The 24,056-nt window shown below is 42.1% G+C and overlaps 1 protein-coding gene across 2 annotated transcripts in view; it reads left to right on the top strand.

The window, feature by feature from the left end:
* Nucleotides 1-24,056, top strand: part of SLC6A11 (solute carrier family 6 member 11) — a 90,445-nt gene that overhangs the window by 36,907 nt on the left and 29,482 nt on the right. For both annotated transcript variants that reach the window (XM_068201535.1, XM_068201536.1), the window contains one exon: nt 5,517-5,651. In XM_068201535.1, coding sequence (XP_068057636.1) covers nt 5,517-5,651 — 135 coding nt within the window. The remainder of the gene's footprint in view (nt 1-5,516; nt 5,652-24,056) is intronic.

Genomic DNA, 24,056 nt, shown 5'->3' with positions numbered 1-24,056 from the left:
TTGTTTTGGGCACGCAGTGTTTACAACTGTTGGCATTTTTGTAAGAGCAGTGTGGCAGCAGCACGTTCACAACGTGAGGAACACACTTTCCAGCAAATGGAGAGCACATTTTTGGCTCTGTTGCTGTTGAGAGTTGTTGCAGCCTTCAATTTTTTATCACCATAACTCCTCTAAGAACAGTTGGCGAGTGGAGGATTAATGTTGAGTGTGGAAAATATAATTTTGGAGACTGAGGAAGCACTGGGAGGAGGCACTGAGCTCCTGAGTTGTATTTACTACAGATACTGATCTAGGAAATAGATAAATGCTTTTCTTTCTGGTATTTAATGACAGCAAAAATGTAATAACATGAATGAAACATTTCCAACAGTCGCTCAGTTTCTAGTTCAGGTTGATCCTTTTTTAGTGTGGATCCACTTGTGAACATTTAAAAACACTTCAGAGCAGTCACCATAATCTGAACTGATTTGTACAATGTGTAAATTTTACTGTGAATTTGGTACTATGAACTTGACCAAGGCCTATTCAGGCTGGAATGAATCCTTGAAATAAAAGGAACTATGATTTAAAGTCTTTTTTCAGGATCCAGCCCATTATTTATGACCACTCCCCCTGTTTTTGAAGCTGTTGGCACATTATTTGTCACTGATTAGGTCATTATTAAGCTGTGCATGTATCAAGAATTAATCTGGTTAACTGCATTTGCCATGATTTATTTATTCATTTATTTATTCTTAATAATTTAAGAATAAACTTATTTTCCATTATTATTTATTTTTAGTTTAATTTATTACAGTGTTTAAATGCAGATGATCACATAAATGATTCCAATAATGGGATAAAATTCACTGTTTCTACACTTTCTATGGGTACTTTTGTGTGTTCTGGTCTCCATGACTGAGATTTTTGACTGCATATTCTGTTCTTGGTAGACTTACAAATGAATGTTTTGGGGCAGGATCTGGTAATAAGAGAATTTTTACTCACATACAAGGAAATCTATCTTTACATTAGCTCTAGACAATACACTGATTTTTTTTTTTAAATTAAGTAGGAGGTCTGTAGACCTCATCAAAAGAACTACCAAGCCTGAAGAGCAATTCTAGCAGAAAGAAGACAGATCTTGATTTTAATGCTCTGGGCAGGCTGGAAGCAAACCCAGCTGTTGGAACGAGCTGGGAAATTACACATATTTAGAAAACTTGCTGCTGCTTTGGGAATATTTATGGGGAGAAGTAGCTCATCATGAAAGTGAATTGTTCACTCAATTCAGCTGGGAAAATGAGCTGCTGCTGTGCATGGATATTGTCTGCCCTTGGTGCTTCCTCATGGTTTTCCAGTTTTAGCTGCATGCCTGGCTTTCTAATAGAGCACTTTGGATTCAGCCTTCCACCATAACTTCTCTATCTTTTGGAACTTTGGACTACAGGCAGGCAGTTTTGTGAACACAGAATATTTGAAATGGAATTTGGGAAGTGCTGAAAAGTGTATAAAGTCAGACCCAATGTAAAGAATAATTTGTGCCGCAAAAATATATGGAAAATAGGCTTTTTCACCCATTTTTAATGTGGGATTAAGGCTTCTAAATAACAACTTTGGCTTGTTAAAGAATTTTTCATTCAAGAGAGAACTCCCTTCTGCCCATTCCATTAAAAGAATGCCAAACCAAATTTAAGCAGAACATTTTGATTTGGATTTTTTTAAATTGACTCAATGAATTTTGGAGTGAATTTTTCATTGACTTGTGAAGGAAACCATTCCAGCGGGGCTCAAACTTTCATTTATTTATTTATTGCCTTCACCACCATGTGAAAAAAAACTGGGACTTGCACAGCTCTGCCAGCTAGGGATTTTTCTGTGTCCCAGGCAATGACCTCAGTGTGATGTGGTGCTGGAATTATTCCTTTCTGCAGTTATTATTTCATGTGGAAACTTCTTCCTGTGATCACTCAGGTGCTCCCATCCCTTCACCCAGTGTCCTCTCCTGGCCCCTCTTTTGTGGCTCATCTCACTGAATTTTCATTCCCAATGAATATTTCCTTTTGGATACTTATTTCTCAGACCTCAAATCTCATGAAATATTCTTAGCTGTTGGGGTTTGAATTTATTCCTGCACTCACACATGATTCAGTGGTAATTTAGAAGGGATTCTGCAGTTCATAGGCAATCTGGTTAAGGATGGTTTAGCAGGATTATTCTGGAGCAAGATTCCCTCTGTGGATAAACAAAGATGACAAAAAGAAGATGATGCTGAATAAATCCAAGAAACACACAGGGAAAATAGAAAAATCAGCCATTGTGCTGGTTCTAACCCCTCCCCTCATTCCAGTTGTACAAATCCACTTACCTGGTTTTCTCTTGGGTTTTTGCTTGTTTTTCTTTCTCTGCATCTGAAATGTTACCTTTAAAATGTAGGTGGACCTCAAATGTTCTCCCCCTTTTGACGTGCTTTTAAAAACCTTGTGAATCAGCTGTCATTCCTTTATACCATTGTAAATCCAATTAATGTGGAAAATCTCCCTTTTCAGTTGTCTCTTGTAGCTCTGTAGATGGTGCAGAGTCAGATAAACCAAAGCCTTTTTTCCCAACAATGCTGCATGGAATATTTCACACTATCCCATGGCAGTTGCAAAAGAAAATCTTTTATCTTGTCTGTCATCTGCTGGTACCATCTAGGAAGTCAGAATTTGTGAAACTGGCAAATATCAGTGAGGCCAAATCTAATTTGACTGTGCCTTGTGGGACAATTTGAAAGCTTTTGATGGAAATCCTGCTCAAATTGGTGGTTCCTGGGTGTGGCTACTCAGACAGCAGAGCTGCCAGGCAGGGGTATGATAATTATATTTCTATATTTGTGCCAATTTGTTCCCCTGGATAAAAAATACTCTTTTCATTATCGCATCACTGGGTGAAATTTTGGTTCCTGAGCAGTTTCTCCTTGCAGGAGTGTAGTGCAGTGTGGGCACAGTTGGAGTTTCACTCTGGCTCTCCACGCTCATGGTCTCAAATAAGTACTTAAATAAATAAAGTTAGATTACACCAAGCTTAAAACACTCTCTGAAAAATAAGGATGAGCAGGGCATGGGGCAGGTCTGATTTTCCTTAAACACTTAAATAGTGAGTTCTGGCAAATCTCTGGCAATTCCTGCATTGATATTCCTCGTGTTTACAGCCCAAGGGAGCAGTAGAGAATTTTAGGGGACAGGGCTTAGCAAGCCAGTAATTTCCTGAAGCATCAAGATAAATTTTATCCTATTTATAAAATTTGGTTCTTTATAGTGCAAACAAGCTTGAACATTGCAGCTTGCAGGGGAGAATTCCATCACCTTCCTGGCCTCCAAGTGAAATTTAGTTCAGGAATTCTGGTTGTGTGTCCTTAGCAAGAGCCAGGCAAAGGAGGAAGGTTCACTGCTTCATGCTGCTGTGAGGAAGTGTGTGAAGCTCAGGCTGCTGTGGTCTGTGGGAGCTTTGGCCAATGAAATCTGATCTGGAGCTTTGAGATTTCCATGGGTTGGGGCTCAGTTCACCGCATGGAAATCTTCCTCCTTATTCTCAGCAGGGTTATCCTGAATTTCTTCTACTTATCCTCAAAAGCCTCACCCTGCAGCATGATCTGCCTGGAGTGTTCACAAACACACCTTTTCGTTTAAGACAAGTTCAGCAGTCCCAGGGGACAAATTGCAACACAGGCACATATCTGTGCTGTTAAGATATTTAGGTATGAAAAGATAAAACTGAAATCTAACTCAGTTCTCAAAATCTTTATGGTGCCTCACTCATGAAATCATTTCGTAGGTACCTGGATATCTATATATTAACCTTGAGTGACATCTAAGCCTCTTTAAGGTTTTGGTATTTAAATTTCCAGTACTTGCTACTCAACATATTTCCTATTCTTTGATACTTAAAGCTCATGGCAGCCAATAAAATATTCATTCTCAGGGTCTTTGGTTCCAATGTACTTTCAGTTAAGCACCCAAGGATAGTTCAGTTGTTGGGTGCATTTCCACCTACTTGCATGTCTAAATATCACTGTAAATTTTTCTTTCAAGCACATTTTGAGAGGAGAACTTGGTGCAAAAACTCGCCTGCCAGAAATTTTTATTTTGTTTCCAACTGCTTAAACATTGGCATGGCTCTGAGAAGGGTTTAAAAAAAGCATTTTGAGCATTGGGATGCAAATTAACATACCAAGCAATTAAAGTCAATTAAAATAGGATGTGGTGTAATTAGAAACAGTTGTGTTCACATTGATATTCAGAGAGGTTCGATGTGTTGAAAGAAAAGAAAACAATTCAGGAAACTTTTAATGCCCCACAGATGTGATGATGCTGCTAATAATGGCACTGATTCCTAAATTCCCCATCCTGCCTCACCTCAGGAGCTCCTCGGGAGGGGGAGAAAATGGGAATGAATGGCTCTCTCCCAGCACAGCGTACTCACCTGCTGAAGTAAAAGAGTTCCTCCATTTTTGAGGGTACCTGATGAGGCACAGGAGATCATTTAATGTTTGGGGTTAAATAGTCTGAAAATCCAATTTCAGTTCATTAATTACAAAAATATGTCTGAGAATCCTTTCACAGGTCATTCTTTGATGTGTCCCTTTCATTAACATAGTAGACAGATATTGGTCTCCTCAGTTTAAAACACACATTTTTTGAGGTTGTATTTTTCACCAAATTATTTTTTTCCATTCTTGCAGCTTAACTAATTTTGACTGGTGCAAGGCAGGTGTAAGAGTAAGGTGGAAGTGGCAGGTGCAGGTGCAAGGCAGGTGGACGTGGCCACAGGAGATTACAGAGAGTTACATTTATAGAGAGGTGGTTGTCATTTAAAGAAAATATTGATAGTGCCATGGAATTTATTATTTATTCCTTCTCTGAGTTTGAGTAGCTATGTGCTGCTTTCAGGTGTGGGATTGTGAAAATGGACCAATTCTGCTTCGCTTTTCCTTTGGAAAATGTGACTTCTTGTAGGTTTCCTGTTGCTGCCCATGCAGAGAACAAACTAATTTCTGGGAAAAAAAAAGTGTGGCTATCTATGTGAAAACAGAAATTGCTGGGGTTCAGCACCTCAGAAGTTTTGCCTGAAGGTTCTTTGTAAGATAAGGGTTCTCTATCAAATACCAAGGAAATATGGATAGAATTTAACCTTTTGGTTTGATGAAATGCTTGTTCCTGAATCCCAGACATGCAGACAGAGCAGCCTGAAGAGAAACCAGTTTAGTAATTCTAGGGTGACTGAGAATCCATTGCTTGTATTGTTATAACATATGTAATCAATTACCTGTTATCATGTGTTTGGAAATAATACACTGACAGAGAACTTCCCAATCTCTATTAAAAAGTGCTGACATGTCCCACAAGCCCTGAAGAGTTTAGAAGGGAATATGGGTGGAGGACAAAAACCACCCGCACGAAGGCACCCAAAGCACATTTCCTCCAGTGGATGTGAAAAGAAGGTGGTTTTGCTGCAGCTGGAAGAGCATTCTTTCCTGATGTTTGTTTCCTCCCCAGGTTGTGTATGTGACAGCCACGTTCCCCTACATCATGCTGATGATCCTCCTCATTCGGGGGGTGACGTTACCCGGCGCTTCCGAGGGCATCAAGTTCTACCTTTACCCCGACATCTCCCGGCTCTCCGACCCACAGGTAGGACCATGGCTGCGTGGCTGGGTGCCTTTCTGCCTGGGAAAAACTGCAAGAGCCCCTTGGGTTTGAAGTCTGAAAGCAGGTGACTGCTGGGGGATTGCACAGATCCCTTTGTGGGAAATGAATTTGTAAAGAATTCTCCAAGCCTGACAGAAGGCCCAGACTCTATGCATCTGTATGCAAACTTTGAGATAAGAAATGCTGGCTTAGAAATACCATGGAATAGGACAGATATTGCTGAGAGAGAAATTGAAGTAGAAACAAGTTTCAAAGGATGGCCTTGCAAAAAAGACTGGATACTTTGGAGAAATAGAGCTATGAAAGATGCATTGTGGTAGGACCCACAAGGGGTAGTTTTAGATAATTGGCTTTAAGGCACTTACAGAATGGTGTGGCAAAAAGCTGAGAGGCCAAGAAATGCTTACAGTGTAATTAAAAAATAGTTGACTTCTCATTGTGATGGCGTGAATTATAGAATCTGCATTGTCTCACCCTTCCCATGAGACTGAAATGGAATAAAAGTTTTTGAAACACCTCTCAGTTGCCTCACCTCTGGGTCAGAAAAGAGCTAAATCCAACACCGTGTCCCTGGCCTCTCTTGGCTGCAGAGATGAATGGTGTTGGCTTTTCCTTGATGGCGATGAGAGAGGAAATGCTCCCAACACAACCTGGGAAGGAATCTGCCTCTGCCAGATCCCAATGTTTGCTCAGGTGGAACGTTCCAGGCGTGTAGGATGTGCAGGGAGCAGTGGATGTGCTGCACAGCAGTGCAGAGAAGGAAGGAAATGCAAGGGAATATTACAGAGATTCAGGTGCAAGGCCTTCAGTGCCATCAAATGGATGTGTCTGCTGACTACCCTCTGTTAAATGCAACTTTTGATTTAAAATGAGGAGGAAAAAACAGCTGGCAAAGAACTAAATAAATGAAAGTTACCCAGTTCCTCACTGGGGATGTGGAATTGGGGACGGGCCTGTACAGCCATGCTGTGTGTTGGAACAGATCAGTTTTTAAATTGGAAAGTACTTTGGTTGATAAATGAGGATTTTCAGAGCCAGTTGCAGTTGGTGCTTCTGCCACTGAGGGACAAGAGCGTTGCCACCAGTTCAGTGGGAACAAATTTAACTGGGATTTTGCTTTTTTTTTTTTGTTCTTTGCTCGTTCCAAATCTAAATCTCAGGCAGAATTAACAGAGAAATTATTCATTCAGATGATTGCTGTCTTTACAGCAGAATATGCAGCCGAGGAGGAATGAAGTGCTCAAACCAGGAAATTGTTACTTCCAATGTAGAGCAGAACGTGGAAATAATGGATTAAGTTTGTGGGATTTTTTTATTTCCAGTGATGGAGGATTACAATAAAACAGTTATTGTCCATCATTTGCGTGATATTGAAGGGAAAAAGTGACACAATCTCTACAGAACCTGACAGGTTGCAGACAGCATTTTACTGATCTGCTTTGGCACTGTAAAAGACATTACACAGTATTTCTCCTGAGGCTATTACATTATTAAATGGATCCTGAGAAACAGACAGAAAGGAATTTGGGAATATTTGTCAAAATGAATTTTTAAATCTGCTTACTGAAGATGTGTCAGCATATTTTTTTTAAAATCCCTGCTTATTTTAGACATGTATTTTGTTTAAATAAAAATAAAATTAAATAAAATAAAAGACAATAGAGGGGCTCCTTCAGGTAATTTCCTTGGGCATCTGAAATATCTGCAACGTTTGCTTTAAACAAGTAATATTTATACAGAAAGAAAAAAACAAAAACAAAAAAAAACTAAAACAAAACCAAACTAAAAAAAAAAAAACAGAAGGAAAAATAATCTTTTAAAAGATTGAAAAGTTTAGATGAAAATTTGATCAGGTTGTGTCTTTTGGACCTGACAATGTTCGTGTTGTGTGTCAGCACAGATGGGAAGTGGAAGGGCTGGGGGAGTGGTGTCAGTGCTGGCTGCAGAATTCCAGCTGCACTTGCAGCAGAGGTGGCCCCAGGTCAGCTGAGAAATGAGCCCTGGCACACAGGGAAGGGCAGGATCCTCTGGCACACTCCCAGATATTTGTCAGCACCTCCCAGCAGGCTCAGCCTGCAGTGAATCCAGCAATCCAGCCTGGGTCCAGCTGAGCCCCAGGTGCCCCAACTCCTTCTAGCCAGCACAGGGAATTCTCTGCCCTGTTTATTGAGCACAGGGGTGGCCCCGCTTTGTTCTGCCTGGTTTGAGCTGGTGTTTCACCCCTGAGGGTGGGGCTGGAGCTGCAGGATCTCCCTGCCTTCCCCAGCAGTGCTCTGGTGCCCTGATCCTGTGCCACAGCCTGGGCTTTGCTCCACTTGCAGTGTCTGTGTGGTCATGGAGTGGTTGGGGCTGGGAGGGACCCTACAGAGCATCCAGTGCCACCCCTGCCGTGGCAGGGACACCTTCCACTGTCCCAGGCTGCTCCAAGCCCTGTCCAACCGATGTCATCCTGCCAAGGGTGCACATAAAAAATTCCTGTTGTCCCTCCCATGGTTCCTGAGCATTTGCGTTTTAAACCTCATTGGTTTCACAATCAATGGATCTGAATCCCCCTTACAGTTTTTCTTCCCGTAGCAGAAGAAAACCCCTGAACCCCCAGCCTTGAGAAGGCTGCCCCAGAGCAGAGGCTGGATGGAGTTAAAGAATAAAGCAGGGATTTATTAAAAGGATCTCCTCCATGGATCCACCTTGGGCAGCACCAGAGCCCAGCCAGGGCTGCACCCAAGATGAACCCAAATGGTCCCAAAATGCACGAGCGCTCCCGGGGGCTCTCACTGTGATCAGCTCTGCTCCATTGGCACATTGCAGTTCATTGTCCCATTCCAGCTTTAGCCCATGCAGTCCCATCCTGCTTGTTTTCCTCTCTCCAGCCCACGTTGTCTGTGCTCTTGGGCTGAGGTTTGGATCATTTGTCCTTGGTGCCCAGCTGGAGCAGGAATTGTTTTGTCTCCCTGCTCTGTGCAGAGAGCTCACCATCCCCTCATATGAAGACTCACACACTAAAGCAGCACAGAATCTGAGAAATATAAAAGCCAAAACCTGAGGCATCACAACCTGACCTTGGACACTTGCAAGGAGGGGGCAACCACAGCTGCTCTGGGCACCCTGTGCCAGGGCCTTACCTCCCTCCCAGGGAGGAATTCCTTCCCAATATCCCATCCAACCTTGCCCTGTCTATGTGAAACCATTTCCTCTTGCCCTGTCCCTCCATCCCTTGTAAAAAGTCCCTCTCCACCTTTCCTGTAGCTCTTCCAGGCCCTGCAAGGCCACAATTCCGTCACCCCAAAGCTTCTCCTCTCCAGGTGAACAATCCCAGCTCTCCCAGCCTTTGCTCCCAGGGGAGCTGAACTCTCTGTATGAGCAGGGGTCAGTGCTGCTGTTTAAGAGCTCCTTCCTTCCCTTGCCCGGTGCTTTTCTAGAGGCTCTTAACAGGATTTTGCTCTGCCTGTGGATTTCCCACGTGCCACTGACACCCTTGCCATGTTTGTCATTGAGGGAGGGCATGCCAGCTTAAGGGACATTATTGCCAGCTTAAGGGACATGATTGCCAGCCCCAGGGAGGGTTTATATGCTTATTTACTGTCCTGGTGCCTCTTGTAAAGAAATTCCTGTTGCCTTGACAATTTGTAAAGCCATGGGCTGGTGGGAGCAGCCTGGGAAGCACTAAGGGCTGGAGGCATGTGGGCTGTGTCTGTTTGTCCCTCCTCACATGTGGGCTGGAATTCCTTTTGGGAATGCTTTCAGGAGCCAATTCCTCCTCAGGCTCAGGGAGACTTCCAATGACAAGCTCCTGCTCTTTAGTTGGATTTTAAACACCTTTTAGTGGAAAGAAGGTGAAGTAACATGTGCCACAACAGAGATGGTGAACACCAATGCAGGTAACTGAATTGTAGTATTTGTTGGCTCTAGAGAATTATTTTTGTGTTGGAAAAAACTGTCATTCCACCAAAATTGAAATACCTTGTTGGGAATAATTAGTTCAGTACTTGAAGAAAGATTTCAGACTAATGCGTGCAATCTTTAGTCACTTCCCAAGAAATAGAGGAAGCTTAGTTCTTCAGACTTAAAACTAGAATTTGGCACAACTAGTTTTATTTAAAAAACACCCTTTTGTTTTGCTTTAGTGCAACTTTTAATGGTAATAAGATGGATATATAGGCATTCTCCATTTTATGGAAATGTAGAATTTAATGTTCAAACCCACAGATATTAGGATAACCTCCCCCACTCCATAAAGCTCTTGCCAATTGGTTCTGGAGCTTTTTGCCAAGGAGCACAACTGAAACTACCTGGAGATTTGTGCTTGCAGTTTCCATGTTTACTCATGTCAGTGGATTTACTCCCTAATGCCAGAGCATAAATCATGTGGACAGCAGAACTTGTTTTCCTCTTCAGCTGCAGGCCTGTTCCAATAATATTTCAGGGAGGGTGCTGGGTCTGCATTAGCAGAGAGGTATTTGAGCCCCACAGCCAGCTATGTTTACTGGGGATTAAATAAATGAAATTTCTCTTCAAGGCTCATTTCAGTTTGAAGTTGTGGACTCTTTTGTCTCTGTGCTATTTGCATTCCATGGTGGGTTAAAGCTTTGTGAGCAGCTATTCATCTTTGCAGCTCCCCTCAGCTTCCAAGGGCTTTGGTCTCCATTTCATTTTTATATTCTATCTCTCCAGCAGACCCAATCTCCTCCCTCTGAAAATGCCATTTTTTGTCATGTGTACAGCTCATACCAATCACTTTGTGTTGCATCAGTGGAAGCTACAACAGTCTGGAGCTCTATTTAAGCCTCAAAAGTGTTTTCCTTCATCAACAAAAAGGCCTCAATAATCTTCATGCTCAAATTGGCTTGAAATACATCCCTCTGCCCTAATCTGGGAGATACAGGTGCTGTTTATAGCTGAAATAAGGGATCTTTGCTGAGTTATAACTCACACAAAAGCAGTGCTTCTGCAAGTTAATGGGATTGTTATGGGGTTTGTGTGCAAGCCTGACTCAGAATATGGTTCTGCTTGTCCCTGGACAGATTGAAGGTGATTGTAGTTGTGTGTGCTCACTGAGCTGTTCTGGGCAAAACATTTGGTTCTTTGTAAGAGGATTTTGCAAACATTCGTGTCTGGAAGAAGTTTAGGGAGGGGCAGATGTAGCAGTTTGATGGATCAGGAAGTAACAGTATGGAAAATTGTATGGAAAATCACATCAGTTTAACCCCTGCTGTAACAGAGGGTTGTTAAAAAGGGGAGGAAAATAAAAATAAAGCTTTCTTGTTTATTGTATGTTTGTATGCTAAAATTTGGCCAAGTTGCTATTTTGTTTTTTTTTAATTTTAAAGTTGTGAAATGTTTTAATGAACATATTCACGAGAGCATCTGTCAACACAGCCACAATTGCACTGAGCAGCTGATTTCCAAAATCTTTGACAGATTTCCCTTTCTCTGTGGGAAGAGTACAGGTTGTAGCTCCTCTCTGATAAACTCTCATGTGAATGTTGAGCTTGAAGAACGAAACCAAATTAATCAGGTACAGGAAAATCAGAGCCATGACAGGTAAATTGATTTTAGGCTCCTCAGATCTTTTATTTGCAGTGGGAAAAGGTTAAAATTGCAATAAGATTTGTGGTGGCAGAAACATTTCTGCAATTCTTTGCCAGCTCAGCCAGGAGAATTCACTTTTAGGCAGCTGGGATGTACAGGTGACAAGTGGAAGATGGCTTCCAGAAGGACTTTGCCCATAAATTTCCTTGGCATTGAGACTTGGCTGGCTGGCTTGAAGCCCACTGGACTTTCCTTCTTGAAAATGATTACCAAAACATGAGTGCACAGCAATGAGCATCAGCTTAACCTGAAAACCCACTTGCTCTGGATAGATTTTATACTGCTGAGATCCCTCTGTTCCTTACATTGACCTCTGGTTCAAAAAATGCTTTTTCCTCTGTGGCATTTAGGCTGTTTTCATGTATAGTTGTAGAGAAATAGAACATTTTAGTACATCTATTTCAGAGAAAACACTTTTTTTTTTTTCTGGTAGAAAGTTACTCTAAAATAAATGCACATTGTTTATTTTCCCCCTGGAAATTGTAATTTTTCATTGCATTTCCTTAATTTTTGTATTAGCATGAGTTTATGGTGGTGGTTTTTCCCCTCCTTAACATGATATTAATCTGTTTCAGCACATAAATAACAATATTTTAAAAAGATGCTGCTAACCAAAACTGCAAACAATTGCTTTCCAATCAGTCTAATTATAATATACATACAGGTGAGAGAAATTTGGGAATACTGGATCAGTGTGGAGGTGATATTTCCTTAAATCCTGATCTGAAAACCCAAACTGCAAAAGCATTTGAGAATGTCTCTTCCCTTAACTCCTAATTTCCAAAATTTAGGGATGCTGAGTTGCTCTAGGGAGAAGCAGTCATGCAGATTGACTCAGTTTTAGGATTTGCAGCCCTGGAATCCACAATCCTATCGCCACCTCGAGGCCAGTGAAGCCTTTTTCCAAAGCAGAGGAAAATCCTCTTTTCTGCCTTTAAGAGTGGAGCAAACACTGCACTCGAACATAAATGTTTGCTCTGCTTTCTTCAAAAAAGAAAAGGTTGTAAAAGAAATTAGGATTTCATTTTTTCCGGGTGCTTTCATGCTCAGAAAATCCAGGTTGCTGAGCTGTGATTTCAGACCTGCCCTGCATTTAAACCTGCTGATCCTTACAATGGAAACCTTGGGATTTTCAGATGTTGGCAATGAAATGCTCTCTGCTTGCTGGAGAATTTTTGGATGCTTTTTTGTTTTGTTTTTGAAATGTGACAGGCAACGACCTTAGAGGTCTTTTCCAACCTTAATGATTCCATGATTCCCTAAGGGAAAAACTTGCAGTGGAATGAAAAACTGTTCCATTAGGATATCTTCAATACTGGATGGCGAGTTTTTAAGGATAGTGCTTGGGAAAATGGTTCAGAGACAGGTCACACATCCTGAATTTTGGCACCAATAAGTTAGTAAAGCCTTCAGTGATTTACTGCATTTTTGCCTTTTATAAGAGTTTGGGCAGCAATAAAAAAAAAAAAAAAGAAATTAACTGGGAAAAAATAGTAGCAATGAGAGGAGAAAGATGTCCAGCTTCTATCACACTTGTCCAGTGCTGCTAAGGGGATGGAATTTACTCTTTTTCCTCGCAGTTTCTTCCCATTCTCTGGATTGTTTCCCTCAGCAGGTATTCAGTCTGAACCAGGTGTGAGTTGCAGTAAATTAAAACAAGAGTGAAAGTGAGAAATCCATACAAAGTCTACAAGGATGAAAATCCTCAGTCAAATTTATTATCTGTGTAACTACAACTCCCCCTCTGCCTGGACCTTTGAACAAGCAATAGTCTAAATTTCAAAGTGTTCTCTCAGTGAAAGGAGAAAGCCTTGCTGCTGGAGGTGAGGTTCTTGTGTTGCTGTTAGGTAGGTATCCCCTACCCAAATTTAAGCTTTAAATTTTCAAATTTAAACTGGGAAAAGAATTAATTCTTCTCCAGGTCTGCTGTTTGCACCATCATTACAAATTACTGAGGTTTGAAATTGTAAGGAATGAAATTCAAGGATTCAGCCCAGTGTGATGCTTAAAGGTGTTTTTGCTACAATGCAGTTTATAACCTCCCCAGTGAGGAATTATTTCATTTAATATGTCCTGCAGATTTTGCACTATGGATTATGTGGCTTTAAAGAGTGGGGAGAACAACAAATCCCAAATGCAGTGAAAGGGCAGAGGTGTTGAACAAGGGCAGAAATCCCTCCTGGGATGAATTGCCCATTTTCCCCAAATCAAGGGAATGAATTTCCCCAAATGAAGGGCCAACCTGGGAGCACGTTGCATTTCCCTGCTCCAAGGCAGCTGCATCCCATTCTCTGGCAGGAATCTGGTTGGGAGCACACATCTCAAAAGGATGGGATGGAGACACCCAGGGGCTTCTCCTGGGGCAGCAAATAACTCCCTGTGGTGCCTGGAGTGTTTGCTCACCACATTGGGTTTTATATTGTGCAAATGTTTTGGAAATATTTAAGTGCAAAAATTTTGTGTGCATTTAAGTGGAAAGGTTTGGGGCAAATTTCAGTGTTCTGTGGGAAAGGCTCAGTCTAAATTCCATACACAAACTTTTGGGGTGTGTCAGTGCTCACCTTTTCATGGCTCACCAGACAGCTCTGGTTTATTCACCAGCACAATGTTGTGACTGTTAATTTTATGTGCCAAATGTGCTTTCTGAACTCCTGTTATGGCTCCAGGGTGTTACTTCAAGCCCTGAACAAACGACTTGCCTCCTTCTCCCCATGGTTTCTCCCTGTGTTTCTGCTCAAGCAGCAGCAAGCTGAGCAGGCTTGGGCAGTGAGAAGAGACTTGATGGAAGAATTGGCTCATTTTGGGATTTCTCTGGAATTTTTGGGCCACATGGATGCTCTTGTAGCTGTCCCTGCAACCCCTTAGCAACCTTGGCAGTGGGGAGGCATCATCTGAGTGTCAGAGAGGCTTTAATTGCACTTTAATATCAGATTTTATGGCTGGTGCAGTTGCCACTGGAGGGAGACAGGATCCACACATTAACTCAGAGCGTGGGCATGACAGCCAGAGATTTCCCACTGCTTTCATGATGGAACCTGAAAAGAAATACAAGAGAAACTTAGAGAGCTGTTTCTTGCCTAAATTGGAACATTTAAAGTTCCAATTACAAATAATATCAATGACTTCACTCTCTCAGCTACTTTAGAAGTCCAGTCTTCTAGCAGAGAAAGGCTGTTGTTAAAAGTACATATTTCAGATGAAATTCAGATAAAATGCTAAGTGACAGATGGATATTAATGAGGAAATAATAACAAGGGAGTTTGCACACAGTGGGGGGAGTCAATAAGTGAAGAAAATGAATATTCCATGTTATTTCTGTGATGCAAGTGGGTTTATGATACCATATAAATTGAGACATTGGAAATAGAGAGCTATTTTGAGAATTGCTAGTAGGATTCATAATTCCATTATTACAGAGGAATGAGAGAAAAAAGGAAAAGATAAGATTACCACACTGGTGGAATGACATGCTTCTTGCAGAAAATCTGGAATTTGCTCTTTAAAAAGTTGAGTGCTCCTAAAGATTAATCTTTCAAGACCTGTACAACAAAATGCTTTCTAATCCCCCTGGCATTTCTGAAACTCTTTTTATTTCCACCCTAGAACTGAAGTAACAGCTGAACTCTCAAAATAAGCCAACAAAAAAGGGCTGGGCAAACATGCTGAAAAGTAGAGAGTGCACCCCAAAAGCTGCCCTGGGAGAGGAGCCTGCTCTGGGCTGGCTGTGAGGCTGAAAGGTGCTTCCCTCAGCATTTACTGCCTCCACTAAAAACTGTGGGACATTGCTGCTTAAATATGGATTTCCTGCAAGGCTGCCTCTTCCTTCCTTATGGATAAATTACTCCGCTGTGTTGCTGTACGTTGGTTTAGGTTGTTGGATTATTTGTTGGATTATTGTCCCAAATTTATTCTTTACCTCCCATTGCAGAGTTGTTTCTCCCTTCTGCTTGATAAAACACACACCCATATATTCACACTGATGTGATACCACCAAAACTGCCTGTGGGGATAAATGACAGGGTGGGAAATCAACATTTTCCTAATTTCCCATTTGGCTGTGGTGCATTATGTGACTTCATATTCTTTCCTCTGAGACGAGTCTTTAAAGAGATACATGTTCGTGTGTTAACATTAAATCCCAGAAAACTTTGTAATACAGGAATTCCTATAAAATCATGAATATTTTAAGGAAAACCTTCCTTAGCTGTGTGCACAATCTCAGTTTCCACATGTAAATTGATTTTTCCATATGGATTTTTATAGGCAGCTGCTTTAAACACTCAATAAAGCTCAATAAACTGAATTTTCCCAGAATTCTCCCCAGAATCCTGGCTGCAGGAACAGCTTTTGATGCCACTGGGGAACAGAGATAATAAAATGGGCTTTGTCCCACCAGGGCCAACCCCAGAGTGCTGCTGCAACATAGGTCTGTAAATAAGGAAAAGAGAAGAAAATCTTTGGGTGTCACAAGCAGAGAGGGAATGAAATGCATGGAAAAAAAGTGTTACAAATTTGGCAGGAAATCTGCAGCTATTGCTGCAGTTTGGGGTTAGGGTTCACAGATCTCTCATTTGTTTGTGGTCAATTCCAGGGAATACTTGAATCAAAAAGTGCAGCTGAACCCCTAAAAATGGGAAACGGGATCTGGTTCTTGGTGGTTCTGCACACAAGTTCCTTTGCACAGTGATATTTTAGCAGAACAAACAGAAAACATTTCACACAGACCAGAGCTTTAAAAAGTATTTTTATTTTAAACATTTGAATTCTTTATTTTTACTTATCACTACATTTTGAAACAAAACCTTGCTTAGGAATTAAAAAGCAAATGCTTAATTTAAAAAATGGAGCAACAGCATTTAGCTTCTCAAATAACCTTCCAGTTTTTGGCCAAATGCTTTTATGTTTCACACAAATTTGCAAATAAAATTAAATTGAAGCCTCATTCTTCTGCAAAATTAAACATTTGATCAATGTCTGTACATTTATTAGGCAAAATGTCAAGAAGTAAGCTCCTGAATACGGTTTCTAAATGGCAATTTTTATCCTAGCACGTTTTTTGTCTTGATCTCAGTATTACTTTATGTTTCTGCCAGCTCTGTGGCATAAATGCAAGGTTTTCCACTGCCCAGCTCTCTTGAAAAAGGCCCAGGCTCACAGCAGAATTCCAGTGAATGTTGAGTGGCTTGTTTACTAAAATTCACCACTTGGGTACACAGCTCCTGCCACTCTAAAAACAACTCAGGCTTTTAAAATGCTCTAAATCCCTCTGTGTAAAATAATAAAACTACATGGGCGCTCTGGGGGATGCTCACAAAAAGCTCCTGGTGCTTTCCCAGCCTGGGGGGCTCAGGGAATTTGTTTATCCAGCCATGAAGGGGAGCACAACAGAGGTGGGAAATGATGGCAGCACCAAAAAATCTGGTGGAGAGAAGCAGCCCTCAGTGAGTAACTGGTGATGAAGGCAGAAAATGTGCCAGAGGAGGAGGGATTCCAAATTTTCATTATCTGTTTGGTAATTTGGTCTTGGCAACAATGTAGGTGAGGTGGTTCAGGGTCATTGTATTGAACAGGGGAGGGAAAAGTTTAGTTTGGTTCCTATAAATCATCAGTCCCAGAAATTCCTCTTTGCCCTGGTCCTGTGGAGCACTTGGAATGCCCAAGAGCCAGAGCAGAGATGCCTCAGCTTGAGTGAATCAGGCAGAAATTAAATAACACAGGGCTTAATCGACTTTTTTTGTGCATTTTGACACTGAGCAGACAATGATTTTCAGTACAGGTATATTGTTGATAAATGTATTTTTGTATTTCTAGAACTCCACTTATCTGCAGATTGTTATGTTGTTTAGTTTTTAAGTAGTTCAGGTGGTTTGTTAGGGGTTTTTGGGGTTTGTTTTGTTTCTGTTTTGTTTTTTGTTGATTTGGTTTTGTTTGTTTGCGGCTTTGTTTTTTAAATTTTATGCTCTGGCTTAAATTTTTACATCAGCTCCATGGTCAAGTAAAAGTAAGAGATGAGTGCATATTTCCAAAACATAGAGTTGAAGCAGGCAACACTAAGTGAGCTGGCAGCAACTGAGAAAGGGAGAGAAATAAACCAACCCATGGTCCCTTTTTGTCTTCTTCCATTCTGTGCAGGGAGTGCTGCAGGTTGGAGGGACCAGAGAGAAGCCAAAGGTCCTTCCCATGGTGGGGGAACATCCAAGGAGTGATTCTGAGGGACAGACACTGTACACCAAGGATGGTTTTGGGGTGGAACCACCCCTAAATCACTCTTTGAACACTTCAGATAAGCCTTTAAAACAAGCCCAGGATATCAGCAGTGCTTTGTTTGTTTTCTTAATTAACTTCACCCAGACAAATCTGTCACAGGGTACAGAACACAAGCTTGTGCCTGAAGGTCTAAACCAAATTTCCTTTATTGCTTTGTCTTTTTTGATCCCTCCCTGTATTTATTTATAAAAATTACTTGGGGAGCTCATTCTGATTTTTCTGCCTGGATGCTGTCAGTAGCTCCTTAAATTCCCTAAATTGTCAGGGGGACTCTCAGTGGTTTGTAACTGAGAGAAACCACAAATCCCAAACACCCCTTTAAAAAAGGAATTAGTTCTTAAAATCAGAGATTGGTTGGACAAATTGTAGCTCTGAGCTTTCTGGAGTAATCTCAGAGATTCTTGGCACATGAGCCTGGGTGGGTGCCAGGCTCTTGGTTTGGTTCCAAGCAAATTCCAGCCACCATTCACCAGCAATTAGCTCTAAGGCAGAGGCGGCTGGGCCACCCTGAGTTATCATCTCTGCCCTGCAGTCCCAGAGCTGGGCTCCTGCTCATTCAGCCACAGAACCTGAGCTTCTCCTGAGGGTGCCACCCCAGATTCCTTCCTGGGGCTTGTGGTCCCACAGCCTCCGTAGCTGTGCTTGTGGAATTCCCACATAAGAGCTGGCAGTATGGGGAGAGATGAATCTAAGCTTAATTTAGTTATTCTACGGTTCTGTATAATGACAAAATCAATGACTGTTGTTTGCTCAGTACTTTCATTGGTGGAATTTGAGGATGAGGCTACAGGAAAAAAAAAAAAAAAAAAAAAGTAGAGTGTGTATTTGTGATTATGGAGGTTTGAGGCTGCAGTAAATAAATTTATAAGGTTTTGTGACCTACATTTCAGAGGAGGTCACTGCAATGGATTCCGAAGCAATTCCCTGCTTGTGCTGCCACAGAATTGATCTGCTGAGGGTTTAGTGGTGAGGTGGCCCCGGTGGATTCCTACTTTTGCTCCCTGGAATTGTTCTGGCTGAGGGACATGAGTGATGGTGGAACTCATTTGGGTTTGCTGCTCTCAGAGAGGACACATCCATCCACCCACAAGTGGTGTTTGCAGACATTTATTGGTTTTCCATCTCTGGCTGCTCCTCGAGGTGTCCTTGAGCCGTTGTGACCCCCAGGCAGGGTAGGGGAGGTGCTGGGATTCCCAGGCTTCCTGTGGGGACAACAGGAAGAGGAAGCCACCTTTGGGGAGCATTCCCATGGCACTGTGCTCCAGCCATTTGAATTGGGATGCATTTTAACTGCCTAGATTAAAATTGGGATTTGTTGCTGTAATCTTTCCCCAGATATCTGGTTTTAGCAACAATAAAAAAAGGACAGCGCATGACCTCTGTATTGGCTGAACACATTTTAATGTATTTATAGCTAATGAGTATCCCTTGCAAAAGTCAAACTAGCAAGTGAAACTAGTTTCACTTTTGCTACTTTTGCTAGTATCACTAGCAAAGGTGAAAAAACAGTTTTATTTCCATGTCTTGATGTAAAGTAATATCAATCCTTTCCATTCTATTAAATCTTATTAAACAGAAAATGATGGCTCTCAAATGAAAAAGGATGTTTTAATAAAGTGGTTTATGCTCTAGGTTAGCTTTATGGATTTTCACAGATTTCTGGGCCAATTTTGGCTGAGTTAGCATGGGATTATCCACATCGGTAGCTTTAAGGAAGGCTGAGTGACCGAAATGGCATTAAATTAGAATAAAATTAAATACTTCCTTGTCTGTCCTTTTGGATTGGTGACCCATATTGTCACTACCAATATTTGAAGCAATGTGTTGCCCCAGATTTCATTTCTCTGTTTTGAGGTTACTTTAGAAAAGATAATTAACTTTTAATTGTGTCTTTAGGACTTATTCTGCCTAAACACTCAGTTTTCATTCTGCTTGTGAAGGGCAATATTTGGACTGTTCTGTGGGCAGCATGAAATCAATGCTGCCTTCAATTAAGTTTTTCTTTGTGTGACACAGGGGTGGGTCAGAAGTTGTCACTTGGCCTTTTTAATGGGTTTATTAAACACCGGGTTTAGCTGAGGGGTTTTCTACAGACATTTCTGTTAAATTAAAAACTTTTTTTCCTTTTGGTCTTTAGGCAATAAATTTGGTTTTTTAAATAAATCAAATTATAACAGTGTTACTTAGTGGATAATTACTGGAAGCCGGGCCATGGTTTTGGAGGTATTGTAGAAAACGGAGTGTTTGGAGTGGCTGTTCAGAGATTTGTATTTATTTGTGATGCTCATTAAATAGCAGTGTAGGACTATACACCCAACAGTCACTGATGGGTTTTTCCTGTGAAAAAGCAAAAAAAAAAAAAAAAAAGGCAAAAAAGCTTTTACACACTGTCAAACCTGGAAATGGAGCTCAGCCCTCCTGATTCCAGAGCCAAGGCACCATTCCCTGTTTGGGTGGCACTCAGCCAGGAACTCAGGAGGTCCTCCTGGAGCCCTGCCTTGGCTTTGGCAAAAGTCTATAAAAATGGAGATGTAGTGGGTTTAGAAAAATACAAAAGAATGTGCTTTTTCACACAATGAATGACTAAATGGTGGAACTCCCTGCTGGAGGATGTGGGAGGTGAAAGTATCAATTAATTCAATTAATTACAGATGGGCCAATTGTGAACTGTTAAACACAAGAGTCCAGATTTAATTTGGGGTTCTGGCTGGTTTTTGACCAGCTTTCAGTGGGAGGTGCCCTGTCCCGGGGAGTCCACCCTGCTGGGGCAGTCTCTGTGTCCCTGCTGTAAAATAAAGTGTAAATTAAAGTGAAGCAAATGGCAGAAAATTCCAGTTTGAATAGAGCTCCCCAAAGCAGGTTCAACCAGAGCAACCCCAGGATGACTTGGGTTGGAAAAGACCTTTGAAACCATCAAGTCCAACCCTAAACCCAGCACTGCAAACCCCACCAAAGTCCATGGCCAGTCAGGTTCTGAGCTCTCCAAGGGTGGTGACTGCACAAGCTCTCTCTGGCCAACCTGTTCCAGGGTTTTACTACTCTCTCCACAAGTTTTTCTTAAATTTAAATGGGATTTGCTGTGTTTCAATTTGTGCCTCTTGTCCTTCTGTCAGCACCTCTGAGAAGGAACTGATTCCCTGTATTTATTGATACACAGGGTATCCCAGGTATTTATTTATACACATTTATTTATACTCAAGAATCCCGAGTTCTCTCCTCTAACCTGTGCAGTCCCAGCTCTCTCAACCTCTCAAACTTTCACGTTTTTCAAGATGCAGCCGCCCCTCAACCACATCTTTAGCCCTTCACTGGGCTCCAGTAAGTCCCTGTTTCTCATGAACTGGGATCCCAGCTCTGAATTTGTGGTGTTTGGCAGAGGAAGGGGATCACCCACCTCCCTCAGGGTGCTGGTAACTCTTCCTCATCCTCAGCCCAGGAGCTGCTGGCCTTTTCTCCAGGGCACACTGCTGGCTCATGGTCAGCCAGTCCCCTGGCACCTTCCAGGAGGTTGCTCCCCAGAGATTTTTCCAACAGTGACTTTCTTAAACCACAATTGCTCAAGTTTATAAAGAGCTTTTAGTGACAGATTTTTCCAAAGTGTTTTTGAATATAAACCCAGGCTTCTTTCACCTTCAACCACGTGGTTGCTGACCACTTAAAAAAACCCTTAGGAACAATAATCTCTCTTGGGGGGAGTTTATCTTTTTTGTTTGCTGTTTCTAAGCTTTACCAGCAGCTTCTGTGCTAGTTCCAATGCCAAATATAGAAGGCACAGAAGGCTGGAGAGAGAGTGAGGTGAATTCTGCACTGGTACTGCTATAGAAACTCCATTGGTTTCTTAATTTTTGGGATGCAGCTGCCAGTGGCACCATTCCAGCAGCTGGGCCAGGCTCCAGCGTGGAGGTGCCCACCCAGGGCACTGTGCCAGGGTAGCTGATTATGGAAATCTGTTCTTGCCCTTTGGGCAGGGCCACACTGCTGAATCCAGCTCCGTTTGCCTTCCAGCTTGGATTGGTTTTGGTGGCAGCTAGAGGTGGGGGCTGTGCTCTGGGGAGTGCTCCTCTGCTCTCCAGGGAGGCAGGAGACAGAGATTTCCTCACCATCACCTGCTGGCTGCAGGCTCTGACAGCAGAGGTGTGTGAGCAGGAAAACCTAACTCAGCATCAATGACATCTTCCCCAGCACGGAGGAATCACAGAGTCACAGAATCACCAGGTTGGAAGAGACCTCAAAGATCACTGAGTCCAACCCAGCTCCAACACCTCACCTAAACCCTGGCACCCAGTGCCACATCCAGGCTTTGTTAAACACATCCAGGGATGGTGACTCCACCACCTCCCATTCCAGAACTTTATCACCCTTTCTGTAAAAAACTTTTTCGTAACGTCCAACCTGAATTTCCCTTGGTGCAGCTTGAGGCTGTGTCCTCTGGTTCTGTCAGTTCCTGGAGAAAGAGCCCAACCCCACCTGAGCACAGCCACCTTTCAGGGAGGTGTAGAGTGATAAGGCCACCCTTGAGTCTCCTTTTCTCCAGGCTGAACATCCCCAGCTCCCTATGAGGAGTTACTGAGGGAGGGATTTAATCTGATCTGAGAAAGTGGGAATGAAGTTTTACTGTCCCAAACAGCCTTTAGTGTTGGAACTGCTGCTGTAGAAAATGTGAGAACAAACAAACATTTAAAAAAATGTGTAACCAAGAAGGGTGATGCCTCAGGTTTGGCTTTTCTATTTTCAGATTCTGTGCTGCTTTAGTGTGAGGGTCTGGGCTTCACATCAGGGGATGGTGAGCTCTCTGCACAGAGCAGGGAGACAAAACAATTCCTTCTCCAGCTGGGCACCAAGGACAAATGGTCCAAACCTCAGCCCAAGAGCACAAACAACGTGGGCTGGAGAGAGAAAAACAAGCAGGATGGGACTGCATGGGCTGGAGCTGGAATGGGACAATGAACTGCAATGTGCCAATGGAGCAGAGCTGATCACAGTGAGAGCCCCCGGGAGCGCTCGTGCATTTTGGGACCATTTGGGTTCATCTTGGGTGCAGCCCTGGCTGGGCTCTGGTGCTGCCCAAGGTGGATCCACGGAGGAGATCCTTTTCATGAATCCCTGCTTTATTGTTTGGCTCTGTCCAGCCTCTGTTCCAGGGCAGCCTTCTCAAGGCATCAAGGCACAGTTTAGGAGAGCTGTTTCCACCAGGGCTGGTCTCACCCTGGATTGCCGGTGCCTGTCACATCCTCATCCAAGGAATTAAGCAGAGTTGTCAGAGCTCACTGCAGGATGCAACCTGGGGAAAAAAAAATCTGTATTATTGGTATGCAAAACCAAAGCACTCTCAGATATCCCTTGACAAAACTGTCCAGTTGAAGGAGGTTTTTTTTTTTATCAGGAGCTACGAGGTGTTTGTTGCATACCTGAAGTCATAATTAATGCCTTGGGTGACCTAAGGTCATGCAGGGATATTAGCAGGGAATATCTTTGTCTTTGGGACAGTTTATCCAAGGGGAGAATCTCTGGATAAGTTAATTTTTCCCCATTTTCTCCAACTGGCCTAATACCCCACTGCCACCTTCAGGGTTCCTTTGGCAGTTTTGTCCTCTAAGGGATTTCTGAGGGGAACAAAGCTCTAATGAACACATTTAAGCTTTGGTGAGACAAACTTTGATTTACTGCTCAGAAAATTGAAATATATTCCTCTAGGCTGTTTGTTTTTGGTTTTTTTTATTTAGATGAGTATTTATAGCACACACTGATTATTCCAACACAACTCAATTTTAAGGTCTTTATAATGTAGGGGATGAGTTTTCATTTTTTTAGTTTTTACTGTGTATATTGTGTCCTCAAGCCCATCATCTGCCAAATGTTACCTTAGAGTAGTAGAATATATTTATGTACTAACTCTTTACATATTTAATTTAGCTTATAAAATATTTCTGCAAGCAAAAGAAGCTGATTAATCAGTCTTTTAGTTACATTTCTGTTTTTTCATGAATTCTAATTCTACAAATTCAAGCAAGGTAAAATCCAAGCTCCTGGAAATTGATGGGAAAATTTTCATTTAATTTTGTGCCCTAACACGGCAGAAGCTTCATCTATTTGAAATGCAAAAATGCACAATTTTCAGTAGTGATGCAACAGATTCTTTATTTTCTGGGCATCCTGTTCTCTATTTTTTATAACTGCACAGTGCTAAACGTACGTTTGCCTCACACAGAGACATTTGCATGTGATGAATTATGGAAGTAGGTGAAATATGGAGCTTTAAATTTGAACTTGAAGTGGTCTGGGATCTTCAGGGCTCACTGAAAGTCCCTGGGGATTCCTGAAGAGCAGGAAAAACCCCAATGGAATGGTTTTCATTCCTCATATAAGAAACAGAGAAAATAGGCTCCTCTGAAGGAGGGAACTGCAGTGTTTTGGGGGAAAACCAATGCTTTTGATATGTGACCTTCTGTGGTGGTGCAAAGGCTTTGTTCTACAGGCAGCAGTTCTCTTTTCCCAGCAGAAACTGAACCAACTCTGAGAGGATCTTTTGGT

Source organism: Anomalospiza imberbis, chromosome 11, assembly GCF_031753505.1.
Source record: "Anomalospiza imberbis isolate Cuckoo-Finch-1a 21T00152 chromosome 11, ASM3175350v1, whole genome shotgun sequence".
Classification (NCBI taxonomy): Eukaryota; Metazoa; Chordata; class Aves; order Passeriformes; family Viduidae; genus Anomalospiza; species Anomalospiza imberbis.
This window is presented reverse-complemented; position numbering and strand designations above follow the sequence as displayed.